The 13,810-nt window shown below is 30.8% G+C and overlaps 1 protein-coding gene across 4 annotated transcripts in view; it reads right to left on the reverse strand.

Moving 5' to 3' along the window:
- Positions 1-13,810, reverse strand: part of LOC129952400 (myosin heavy chain, non-muscle) — a 108,918-nt gene that overhangs the window by 46,433 nt on the left and 48,675 nt on the right. For all 4 annotated transcript variants that reach the window (XM_056064960.1, XM_056064958.1, XM_056064956.1 and 1 more), the window contains exon 4: positions 7,917-8,073. In XM_056064960.1, the coding sequence (XP_055920935.1) occupies positions 7,917-8,073 (157 nt within the window). The remainder of the gene's footprint in view (positions 1-7,916; positions 8,074-13,810) is intronic.

The raw sequence follows: 13,810 nt of genomic DNA on the forward strand, positions 1-13,810 counted from the left end.
CTAAAACAAGACAATTTTGTAAAAACATTTCGGTAGTAACGAATTGCAGTGTGGTTGCTACGAACTGTCAAACTCTATTCGCGTTCCACATACCATCCACACTGCAACGAATAAATTGTTCACAATCAGCTTAACTTCAAAATTATACCACTCTCTTGTTTTATTTGTTGAACAGAGTAATTATAAATTGACAATTCCTTTAAATATACTGAATTTTAGTAAACTTACGCATAGAAATATAACTAATAATAACAAATGTTTCTTTTTGACATTACAGAAATAGGTCAAACACATTTTTTTAAGGAAGTGGTCAGGTTCAGACAACATAAGTGACTTCACTTGCAGTCAACCGCATTCTTTGAAAAAAAAAAACTACCAAAAACATTATTGTCTGCATAACACTCCTCAGACAAGCTACAGTCCATCACGATAAGATTTGTATTTACATATTTCTTTTCGAATTTAACAAGGAACCCTTTTAGACAAAACATTTAATGAAAAATAAATAAATTATAGAGTAATACAGATTAGCTTTCAGTTGGATGAAAAAACATGATCAACTGTCATTTTAACATTAATAGACTTGGCTAACTTTCCAATAAAATTGCATTAATTGAAAGTCAATTTTTTGACAGCTGGCTAATCAGATACTAGAAACGTGCTTTTCTTTAAAGTCCCTTATGTTGTCTGAACCTGCCCAGTGTTTTTTTCGGTTCTTTAATTTATGTGAATGAATTAAAATTAAAGAGATGAACATGATGTTTTGTTTTTTCTTTGCTGTCAATTCCATATGATTTTTCCAATTGCTACGTCATATCAGCAATGTCACACAAATTTAAAATTACAAATCGATTTACCGTAGAATTAGTTTTATGCTGCTCTTTGCATTAGTATTTAACATAACGTTTCTAAGAAACCTTCGACAACTTGTCACTTGTACGCGACGATGGCGTTGCCTTGTGGTGGCGATGGTGATTCACTTAATAGGCACACTTTCTGAAGTCTTTCTACATTATTATGATACATCCAAAGGAAAGTGAAATTTTACATTTGCCGTGATATTTTTATGATTCACAAAGATGAATCATTATTTTTTAACAACACTCGAGTTGGAGAGTTCCAGTTATTAAAAAAATATTTAAATTTATTTTATCTTTTTCCTTTAAAATAGAAAAAAACAACATCTAAAAAAAAGATAAGACACGTTTCTATTAGACTTTTGGCGCCTTTGGAAGGAAAAACAAATCTTCGCCATATGTGAGATGTGACAGCTGAGAACATTTTATAGAACACGTATCTCACATTTATGGTTGCACAATCTTATCTTATGGAACAGTAGCTGACCGACAACAACTATTACAACCAATACCATTTATGGTAATGCTTTTTCAATAAGGTCAGCTAAATCAACTGATGTCTTTTTTTTTCCCTTTTTTTTTCTTTTAAAACGCTTAATGATGTCGCATTGATTGTAAAGCACATAAGAGTTGTTTTCTTCGTTTTATATATGTATTTTCAAATAGGGTTTTATTCAACATTCATTAGAGATTTGGCGTCTTCGCAATTTGAGCAAATAGTCAACACATGGTGGAATTCTTTCCAATTGACAGCCGTTAAATTGTCAACCTGTCAAGTGAGTTTGGTAATATGCGTGTGAATGTATATTTTATTACATTAGTAAAAAATACACTCTGTACAATTATAAGATCAAACTTATATAAAATGAGGGTATAGTTTTTTCTTTAATAGTTAGTAGGCAAATATTACCATAATCGTTGACAGAAATTCTTATAGGCGATGAAGTAAAGCATATTCATGATGACATTAATCATCAATTTATCAATCACTTTGAGTGATAATCTTTTTTTTTAACTGGGACCGTTTTCTTACACAAAGTCTAATGTTATGTACTTAGATCTTACGCTGATGTTTGTTTTAGTAAGAACCTTTAATTTAAGAGAATTAAAGCCATAATCAACAACAAAGTCAAGAAACAAATATTTTTCCAATTAATCAAATCCACGAGAATATTGTGTTGACCTGTTTTATTTAAGCTTAGAAGATTTGACGCAGAATTGAAATCGATTAAGTTCAACAAAAAAAGGGATTTTCAAATGGCAAACTTATTTAGCATCTTTCTGTATTGTTGACATTTTATTAAATATACCTAGTCATAAAAAGAATCAGAAAAGGTTCTTTTAAGTTTTGCTAAGGCTTTGTGACACTCATTATTTAAGTAAAGTGGTTTAAAGCTAAAGCTTAATACACGATTTGAAGATCTTCTAATATTGGCACATTTTTCATAAAACATTGAAACTAAATTTCTATCAACCATATACTCGTAAATACCCAATTTTATTTGTCAAAAGTGACAGGAAAAAAATGGCAATCAATTGATAGAAAGTTAACCGACTTTTTGTAATCGTTTGAACTCGTCTAAAAATACAAAATTTGTTATTTTCATTGTCCACTAATTGTGTTTGGACAACTGTCAACTAATTGGATAATAGATAATGTTCTTGCAATCATCAAATTTTTATTTGGTAGAAAGTTTTTGAGCAACGACAAAATTTAACAAGATTTTGAAAGAATGTAGAAAGAAGTCATCGTCTGTCAAAATAACGAAAAGAAGTTATACGAAAAAAAGATGAAAAGAATTGGATGCAAATACGATGTTTAAGGGGTGCAGATTGTGCGGAGTTTAAAGGGCCTATTATGGATCACAACTCAACTCGTATTATGGAAGACAACTTTTTCAGTTGAGTAGACCAAATACGTTGCCTACTTTTATGTGCTTGTTTTGTGTCAAAATCAGCTGTGTAAAGTAAAATACGTAGGAATTTCAAAATTTTGAATTCAGTGCAAAATTTTATAAAAAAAGACAAAATAATAGGAAATGGAGAGTTCTATTAATTTGTTTCTTGGAAATTCGGAAGAAGAAAATCCCCTGAATGTTACGCTGATGAGAAAAAATATTCGAGATCACTCCAATCCATTGGAACTTCCAAACAAAAAGTATTATTTATAAACAAATTCTTTGATGAGTGTTGATTTAAATATTTTCGTTTTATTTCAGATTTATAAGTTATTTTAGACTCAACAAAGACGCATTTGTTTATGTGCTAAATGAAATCAAAGATCATTCCCACCCATTCTCAAAGTCTGCACTGCCCTACGTTTCATGGCAGAAGGAAGTTACCAAAAGTGCAGTGGTAATGATTTTAATTTAAGCCTGCTCAGCCAACAGTTTCGGTAGTGTTAAAAAAAGTGCTAGACGTAGTAGAAGAACGTATCTGTCCACAATGGATTAAGGCTCGTATGACAAATGATGAGATGAATTTATCAAAAATTAAATTTTCCAGAAAACCAGATTTCCTGGAGTAATAGGATGCATCGATGGAACTCATGTTCGAATCATAGCACCAAAAAATGGTGGTCCAATGCTATTCAGTTGAACAGCTATATTTTCCCATTCTTCGTCTTGGGTTCTTTTTGTGGAACCGAATTGTCCCTTGCCTCTGGCCAGCTCAGGTTTCTGCTGCAGAACCTCAATCAACCTCTCGAATTGGGCAGGTTTAGTTATTTTTAATCAAAACAAATTATTTTCTTACAGATGTTTATATTATTATTTGAAAAAATTTACATTTTTCTCCATTTTCTTAAAAAAATTGGTTTTCAATGAACTGTTGATGCCTACCGTTATTTTTTTGTACACACAAATGCACTACACAACTAGTATATATCAGTTGCTGAATTTTGACAACAATCACAACTGAGAGACAACTCAACTGGCTTACATAATACCCCGAACACACTTAAAAAGTCAACCGATTTTTAGTTGACTACTGGTTGACTTGTGACAGTCAACTAGCCGTGAACGGTAATACCGATTGCCGGATTACAACATAATAGGCCCCTAAACTACCTAGGGACTTGGTTGGCAAGAAGCTGCTGGCAAGAGCGAAAAGAACTAATCGAAAGAACCTACTTCGACGGTTGCTCTCTTTTTGCCTACATGCTGTGATTTGCACACCAACTTGCATATGTATTAACTCCATATAAAAAAATGTTGTGACAAATACTTATGCAAGAAGATGTTCATACTCACCACCTTTGAAAAAAGGCTACCACCTTTGAAAAATGGCGGATGCAGTCAGCTGTTCAGAGGTGTTCAAAGAAAATTCAAAATTGTGGATGAACAAACTTTTTGGTAACATTGTGTTCGTTTGGGAGTAATATCATTAAAATATGAAGTGAAATTAATTACTCTTGTTACGTGCCAGAACAATGAAGATTTAGAAACAATTCTAAACTACACATTTAGAGAAATATTAGTTAGTTATTTGAAGCGAGTTTTAATCATTAAGTAAGTAAAATAAATTAGGTGGTGCAACAGTCCAATGAGAATTAGGAGAAACATAAAACTCTGAAAGCACTATAACTATTATTTTTGTATTATTAGCTGCGTTTAATTTTCGCTCAGACCGTTGAAAAATGCAAAAAAAAACTCGGATTTGTTTCAATTTTCAGAGTTCATCGACTTAATTTTGTCGATGCGAGAGTTGCAGGAACATTGAAAACGAGAGTTACAGAATGTAAACATGGATCATGAAAATAAAACAACGCAGAAACATTGAAAACATGACTAAATAAAAAGACTGTCAACTTGTTCCTGTTGTTGCTAATTTTCATTGCATAAGATTTGTTAATAGGTGATAAGCTATACTAATATACTGCTTTAAACTAAGCAAGTGTGTTGCTTTTAAAGGCTTAACTAGATAAGCCGAAAAGTACTTTTGTACAAAAGTAAAAATATTTGTATTCTCGTTAGGTCAGTGGTTTTGTGACAAATTTGTTCTTCAACCAAAATTTAAGTCTTATGCATCATTTTTATAAGTTTTCCAGTTCTAACTATTTATATCTTATTTTTCTAATTGATTTTTTAGCTGAAAAAGTAATTCATGACAAAAAATGTTACGTTAACACTAAGTTCCAGAAAATATCGGTTGATACCGCAATTGCAGAAGATATGTATATTTTATGTAAATATTCCCGGTAAACTCTAGAACTTTATTATTTCCGCTTTTAATAATTCAATGTAAAATAATTCAATGCAGTAAATTTAAGATAGTAAAATAGTTAAGTTATTAATAAAGGCATTACTATTGAAATAAACAGAACATACATTTATAAAAAAAACATGTACTCGTTTATAAATACAAATAAAGTCTAATCAAAGAAACCTTAACCTTGTTACACTCTTTCTGAACACATCTTTTCTTGTTTTGGTTGTTAATGCCATCTATCTGTAGAAGGGAAAAACAAATTCACCACGATCTACCGGTTTATCGTTTACCGTAATTCATTGACAAACGAAATTTTTTTGCAAGAATTAATTTTTTGAGTAAAAGTATTAAATTAAAAAAAAAAAACAAATATTAAAGAAATTGTTTTGTTTTCTAATTCGGCGAGAAATGAAGTGCTCCGAAGTGAAAATATCTGCTGGCGAACGCCATTGAGATCTCTGTCAACTAATCTAAAGTCAAATGGTCAAACCTCCTTTGAAAAATGTAAAGTTTTTCTTTTTTTTTTAGGAGTTTTAAGACGACATGTTGTTCCCACTTCTAAAATAAATTTTCATAGTATCCGTCACCTGTCAAAAACATTGTCTTCCAATAATTCTACCAATTTAATGTTTTCCAACCGTGTAAACAGACAATTCTTAATTGAAAGACAAACAAATTTCAGCCAATTTTCTACCAAAAAATTGTCAAATGTCAGCTAATTGGATGCTATTGGAAAACTTTTGACAGTTCGGCCAATATTGAAAGACCTTTCAATGGTGTATACTTAGATTGGTTTGACTGCACTTTAATTAGTGTGAAATTTTATCAAAAATGACTAAGTGTCCAAAGTATATGTGTTAATGAATAAGTAGTTTGATGGTTGCACATAAAAATATATAAATGACAAGCATTTAAAATATCTGTCAGAAGAAAAGCACAAGTGCATCCTAATGTGATCTTTTAGTGAAAAGTAGAGTTTTTATTGAATGTAGTAGATTTTCGTTAAGTCACTAAATGTGTGTTTGACATTTATGATGAAATTCTGAAACCAAACGTATTCGTTTGTCACTTCATTGTTTTTTTCAACCAAATATGAAGTTATTCAAAAACAATACAAAACAAAACTTATTGTCATAATAATCTAAGTTTTATTTTAATAAGTTCAAGACGATGATATCTGCGCATCGGTGGCAGCACCTTTTTGATGATGTTGCATAAGTATTTATTTATATATAAATGTATGTACATAAGTCGCCTGAATTTCTACATTATACATAACATAATAAACTTCAAATGTATCTCGTACGTGCCAGCTGTACTAAATTCCAAATCAAATATTAAACAGAAAAAAATACAAAAGAAAAAAAATGACTCAGATTCGCGTTTTGCATTAATAAAACTAATAGAAATTTTTGCCAAACATGAATATGATTCATCGATGATTTTAGTAATTTAAAGTAAAGAAATCTGTGGTTTCTTTTTCATTTCTTCTTGGAAATACAAAAAAATATCAAACAATTTTTGTCATTTACAAATGATTTTGTTAAAAAAAAATTATAATTTGAAAAATAGGTGGTGACAAAATGCTACTTAAGATTGATGACTAGGTAAACATTGTATAATTGTGTCCAAAGGTCTGGCGGTTGGTGAAGATTAAAATGAAGTTTGAATCAGATATTTTGAAAAAGTTCAATGAACACTTTTCTTTGTATTATTTGAAGTTCCCCTATTTTAAGTGTTAATTTATGAAATTGTGATATTATCAAATGTTGAAATAGATAAGATAAGAAAAGATATTGACTCTTGTAGTTTTTAGTTGGAAGCATTTTTCCGCCGACATATTTAAAAATGTGTTGTTCATTAGTTTCAAATTTAAAAGTCTGTTAATTGTTTGTTAGACCGAAAGAATGAGATTTTGTCTCTTAAAACTGTTTATAATAGCTAATTAAAATTAATGGTACCTTAATATTCAATGCAATTTGACTTTTTTAATGCATGAAATTGAAAAAAAAAAAAAAAAAACTAATTCTAAATAATCTAAGATGCCGGTGTTTTATTTCTCTATGACCCTTGAAATATAACAGTTCTAAGAGGATAAACTAAAATTTGCCAAGCATGGTTTCTGAATTTTATTTTTTTAGTTATTTATCCAAATAATTGTCAATTGAAACAAGTTTGAACTACGGTTGGATCTCGATAGACCTGATTGATATTTCTGAACCATTCAAATAACAAAATATCGATCCGCGCTTGTGAACAGGCCTCTTAAATTAAAAATGTCGGAAGTTCTTGTTTGTAAATAGTAAATAACTTCAAACAACAAAACGTCAAACTACTACAAAAATGGGTGTGTTCAAATAAAAAAAATATGAACAATGGGTATGTTTGTGACGCACAAAATGAAATTAATATTTTTAAATCTTTAAGTAATGTTCACATCAAAAAATATATTATCACCAGTGACATTTTAAGCTTAGAAAAAAGGAACATTTTTTTCAAAACTCACAAATCTCTTAGAAGGCGCACATACACGGACAAATATATGTATGACACTTAATCTGAAAAAAGGTGTGGTGGCTTCCTCTGTGGAGTTGTCTTTTCGTTTTTTTTTTTTTAAATAAAATAAATATACATAAAGCATAACCACTTTATCTAAAACTTCAATATTTGCAGTCGACTTACACTCTTATTCGTACATATTCATACCCATCATATTCAAAAGTTTAAAAGTAGACGAAATCATACAAAATATCGAAAATATTATATTCGTTGATATGTTATGTGATTTTATATGATATGGATGGATAGATATTATGGGGCGATAGGTAAATGAAAAGAGTGATAACTCACCTTGGAGCATAGATCTGTAGGCAGTATCTGTGATTGCAAATACATGCGGAGGCACTTCGTGTCGCTTTATACCCTTATATCTTTCCATAATTTTTTCCGTATAAATTGGAAGCTTTTTATACGGATTCACAACAACACAGAAAAGGCCGGAATATGTCTGAAAAGATAAATGAACAACAAAAAAATTATTAGTATATATAAACTTTATATTTTATATAGATATTTATGAACGTACGTAAATACACAATAAAGGCGTAAATACATTGAATGTTTAAAATATAAAAGGGGGGAAGAAAGGCAAATTTGGGGTGAGATTATTCCCTATATCTACATGTTCTTACTTTTGATTTCGATACAACAATATTTACACTTGAAAAGTACTCGATGGATGATAACATTTCCGGCCAAGTGAATATAAATAATAAACACAGTCAAACCCGCTTAAGTTTTATTGACAAATAATTATCGTGAATGCTAAAAATGTGTTTGTTAAAACGAATTGTTTGCTCAGGTTTTAAAAAAGTACTTGTCGGTGTGACTCACAGCATCATTTTGAGTTGAACCTTCATTTTAAATCAATACATTTTTTAAAAAGAAAACAATGTAGACGGTGATCAAAGATTTCTATTTGAAAATGTACTCGTCAACGAAACTTGACACTTTATTTTGACGTATATAATGTAGTGGTTTCATTTGCGTGAATGAATGAATTCAGCGCCATTTAGAAATGAACGAGTTTGATTTTTAGATGCATTAGTCAATTTAGTGTTTTTAAAAACATTATATTAGATTAATGAGGAATAATGTTTATAAAAAATATTCCAAAAAGTACAAGTCAAGTATATTGCTCATTAATCCGGAGTCAAATGTACATACATCCATATATCAAGACAGACTCACTCCGCTTAGATTCTACATGACTACCATACTTTTCTTTTTTTAATTTTATATCACGGTGAACAAAAAATCCAAGAAATCTATTGGGGTCATGTTGTAAATATTTTTATCCTGAAAAAGACGCCATAATCGACAACATTCCATCGGTCCAACATGTCAAACAATGAAGCTATTCACTATGCTCATATATGTATGTTCTTCTTTTTTAGCAGCCGGCATTTGCATGTGCTTTGTGTGCAGTGTGCCTTGCCTACAGCAATGACTCATGTAGCGTGTATATTTCTTGGCAGTGTGGTGTTGCATTGTGCATGTGCATGCTTGGATGATATGCGATAACAAATATGCACCGGGAGTTAGTAATTAGATGCGAAAAGATGTTAAACCATAACTTTTCCTTAGAAAAAAAAATAAACAGAAAACAAATACAAGATAATCGGTGAGGAGTTTGTGCACCAAAGTAAATTTGTCGGTAAAAAAATGGCAATTTTTGTTGTGGGTGGGTTTTTGCGTCAGTTATTTTGATTTTCATATCATGAAAGTAAATACACACGGAAAATCTTAAACTACATCTTTTGACAGCTGTCAATGTCTAAACTTGTTAATAAGTTAATTGCAAACTATCGATTTCAGGATAAGGGAGTAAATCATGTCTGTGATCTTTAGTATTTTATACTGTTAGTAATAATAATAAGTATTTTGTATTTGAGGAAGAAATAAAAGAAACGATCTTATGACGAAATTGTTTTTGACAGCTGTCATTCATAAACATATTAACATGAATGATATGGCAGTGCCGCCAGAATATCAAGTTTTGTAAATTGAAGTGTCTAAGTGATTTTGACTTTTGCATATTGTTTTTATATTCATACTTTCAATTTGTGTTTCCTCTAAAAATTAGTAAATTTGTTGATACGAGTATAATAAAAAGGAACTTCGAAAATTCTGAAGAAAACCGTTGACATCGGTAGACTAACCCCTCGATAAAACTTCAAACAGTTCGTAAATACAACAAACTTCTGTCAAATTTTAGTCGAATTATTGGTAATAATATTTAATAACCAAACAACAATAACAGAACTAAAACGTATTATTGCTAAATGAATAATTTATAATTGTAAACTTAAGACAGTTGAAAGGAAATCCATTTCAATTATCGATATATCAAAATATTTACGTCAATTTCTTTCTCAATTTTACAGCTATGTATATATTTGCCGACGAGCTATCGTTTGTTACTTTCCCTTTGCATGTTCTTTGTCTATCATCTCTCTAATCGATTCTAAATATTACAATTAAATAAACATTAAATAAATAACAATCATAATATACAAAACCTATGAATGTATCTGTACAATTCTATACAACCCGCGGCCTTTCTCTCAAGATAGTGTGAACATGTTCATTCGCACCCAAGCTAATAATAAAAAAAAACTAAAGAGCAAGAAAAAAAGTTTTATTTTTAAAGAAAAAAAAAACAACTAAGTTTATGTGAAAGATGGAATCATTGCACACTTTGGTCATTTGTTGATTTACAACAAATATATATAACTTAATAAATTATAACAACAAGGAAAAAAACATATTGTTTTGGCTGGAACACTTTAGCTGTCCGCCGGCGATTGCCGCCACCGACAGTCACCGTCACCACCCGCCAAAAACATAACACTAAATAATTATATAATTATTATTAGACCAGTTTATTATCTACTAGGAGTGATTTTGTAATTAATTAAGTCTACAAGCGTGAGCAGACTGGAAAAATAAACAAAAGCAGAAACAGGGTGTTTCTAGAAATCTCTAGCTTCTTCTAGCTATCTGAATAGTTAAATAAAATATAAACCAACACATCTGTTTTACTACAAGCTACAAGTGACAGTTTACAAAATGTCACTTGTGACAGTTTGACGTTTAAGGGCCTTGCACACGAGAGCGAACAACGAATGAACAAATGGACGAACAAACGTGATTTTACACATTTCAAAAAGTTAATTTCAAACATGAACACATTCAAATTATAAGAAACCAATTGATACTTATGTTAGGATAGTAAAATTTGCATTTTGTTCTCTAAAACAAGACAATTTTGTAAAAATAATTTGGTAGTAACGAATTGCAGTGTGATTGCTACGAACTGTCAAACTCTATTCGCGTTCCACATACCATCCACACTGCAATGAATAAATTGTTCGCGCTCAACTTAACCTCAAAATTATACCACTATTGTTTTGTTTGTTGAAAAAGGTTATTATAAATTGACAATTCGTCGCTGTCTGCGAATAAAAATAAAACTTATGTGAAAGAAAATTCAAAATATGCGAACATCCACAGTTCGTAGCTCATGTGCAAGATACAATTTTTAAAAAAATTATGTGTTCGGTTAAAACTATGACTTTAATTAAAGTCAAAAATCAAAACAGCCATTCACATTAGACCGAAGAATAAATGTGATTTTAAATAATTTATAAATTTAAACTGTGTGGAAATTGTAAATAAAAAGTTAGAAATAAAGCTTAAAATAACTTTAAGGTAAAGAAGTTATCTTTTTCATTGCTAAATGTCCATGTTCTGCAATTCACTTATTGTGAATACACTTAGCGAAAGTGTGTTCGTTATCGTGAATTGGATTTTTGAAAATGCAAATGGCTTTGTATATAATATATACTTTCAGTTCTGACAGTTCAAAGCAATTTCAAAGTTTTCGAAATTAAATTATTAAAGAACATGCAATTTCATTTCAGTGATTTCAACTCATGGGAAATGGAACATGGGCGAACGAACTGTCAAACTCATTTCGCGTTCCACATACGATCCACACTTTAATGTTCGTGTGTGCCAGAACCTAAAATTTGCATTCTAGTCGATGTTGTGCAATTGTTATGATCGCCAAATATTCGTTCATTCGTTGGTCGATCTCATGTGAATAGTCCTTACTTTTTTCCAATTTAACAGAAAAATTTCGTTTTGTTTTGAGAATTCTTTGGAGTTAGAGGAATTAGGTCAGAAACTGGTCACACAGGCTCTTTCCTTAAACGACAATTGTCACTTTTTGAGTCGAGTCACTTTCTTGGCGTTTAATGGCTGAAACACAAACACGATTCAGCTTCGGCTTCGTCTGCGTTACGTTGGGCCTCCTTCGAGGTTGCTTTGAATGACACTTGCAATATGACATTTCTAAAATGGCACTTCTGTCATTAGCAGCTGTTCTTTTTTATCAAATAATAAAATTTGAGTTTTGGAATCTAAAAAATCAAGGTTATAATAATCAATGGGAATCCTTCCAAAAGCAAATATATTTTGTTTGTTGACTTTTTTTACAGCTGTTGAGCTGTCAGACAAAGCAAATGTTCAGCAAATGAACTAAGCTTCCGTTTGGAACCACATTACGTAGCATTACGTTCTTTTACTTACGATTGTCAAATGTCGAATGTGATTGAATAGATTGGACGCGAATTAAAACTAAACTTATTGAGAGAAAGAAGAAGATCGTCATCAGATCCTTTACATTTACCAGATTAGAAATAAGTACGGACAAGTACATACATAAATCCAAGGATGATTCATTGGACAAATCAATCTATATTGTTTTATTTCATTTCAAGACATGTAATGTACTCAAGGTTGAATAAGGACTCCTTTATTTACACATTAAATTAAATTGAAGAAAAGGTACTGAAAAGACAAAGCTGTCATCGGTGCCACTAGTTTTAAAGCTTGAGATTTTTTGGTAAAGGCAGCTTCCAAAAGGGTGTATGCAATAACTTAAAATTGGGGAATTGCACAACCACCGATGAAGCTCATTCTCAAAGAAATGCTCGAAATTATGGAAGCACACACGTGAAATAAATTCTCACTATTTGGACGAAGAAAAAAGACATGCGTAAGTTTTTTTAATGAAAAGACTGGGAATCCGGGAATAATTGGACGTGTAGACGGCAGCCACATAAAAATTCAAGCACCAATAATAGATATACAACATCGTTACAACAACAGGAATAGCTTAAATAAATGCTATCCCCTCGAACTCTTTCTAATACTCAGATCGGACCAAGGAGGAAACAGTCAATGAAGTTTTGCTTTAAAGTTGGCATCAAACCATACCTTTTGCCATTCCTATACCGTTGTAAGCAGTGCCCCCAAGGAATTGAGGATATTTGCAACAAATTCCCAATTGTTTTTTTTTGTTTGGGTGCGCCTCTCCTAAAATTTGTTGCCAATGAATTATTTAATTCCATTAATTCTGTAAGCCTTTTCATTTTACCTTTATTCGTTACTTTTACCCTTTAGCAAAAATTAATTTAATAATACTAAAACAAACAGTAAAACATTTAATTTTTCGTTTGAAAATTTTCCGTCGACAGAAAGTGACAATTTACTCGTCATAAAAGAAAACTAAAACGACAATTACAATAGCGATGAGAGTGATATTTGTCGATCAAAAAATTGGATTCCACTAACCGCCAAATGTCAAGTAGCGTAACGCTAAGTAAAACGCTACTATAACGTGACAATTGTCATTCAAATAAAACGCCAACTACAATAAGGGTGAAGATCTTTTTACCTAAAGCCAATGAATTTAGAGTCCTTACTTACTAAATAAATTTTGATTTACAAATACAAGGAATGATTACTTCCACATATCTGACTTCTCTGCGAAGTCACCCTGTATAGGAACTTATACATTTATTACTATTCTTTTGTAAATTTCGCATTAGGCAATATTTTTTTGTAAGGAGTAAAGAAAGTAAATAATTGATTAATTTATCTATTGCTCTTATTTCATACCCTATGGATGTTCTATTTTACCTTCCCATTTTTTTTTTTTTGAATTGTGCAATTTTTTAGCTTACATATACGAATACCGCATTCCAATATACAATTAATTAAAAAAAAACAATTCCAAAGCGAATTAGAGCTGAAAATTATTTTCACATAAATTTCCCAATAAAAAGCGAAAACCGAGAACTCGAAAGACTCACACAAAACAAAAAAGAATGAAT

This window comes from Eupeodes corollae, chromosome 3, assembly GCF_945859685.1.
Source record: "Eupeodes corollae chromosome 3, idEupCoro1.1, whole genome shotgun sequence".
In the NCBI taxonomy this organism is placed as follows: Eukaryota; Metazoa; Arthropoda; class Insecta; order Diptera; family Syrphidae; genus Eupeodes; species Eupeodes corollae.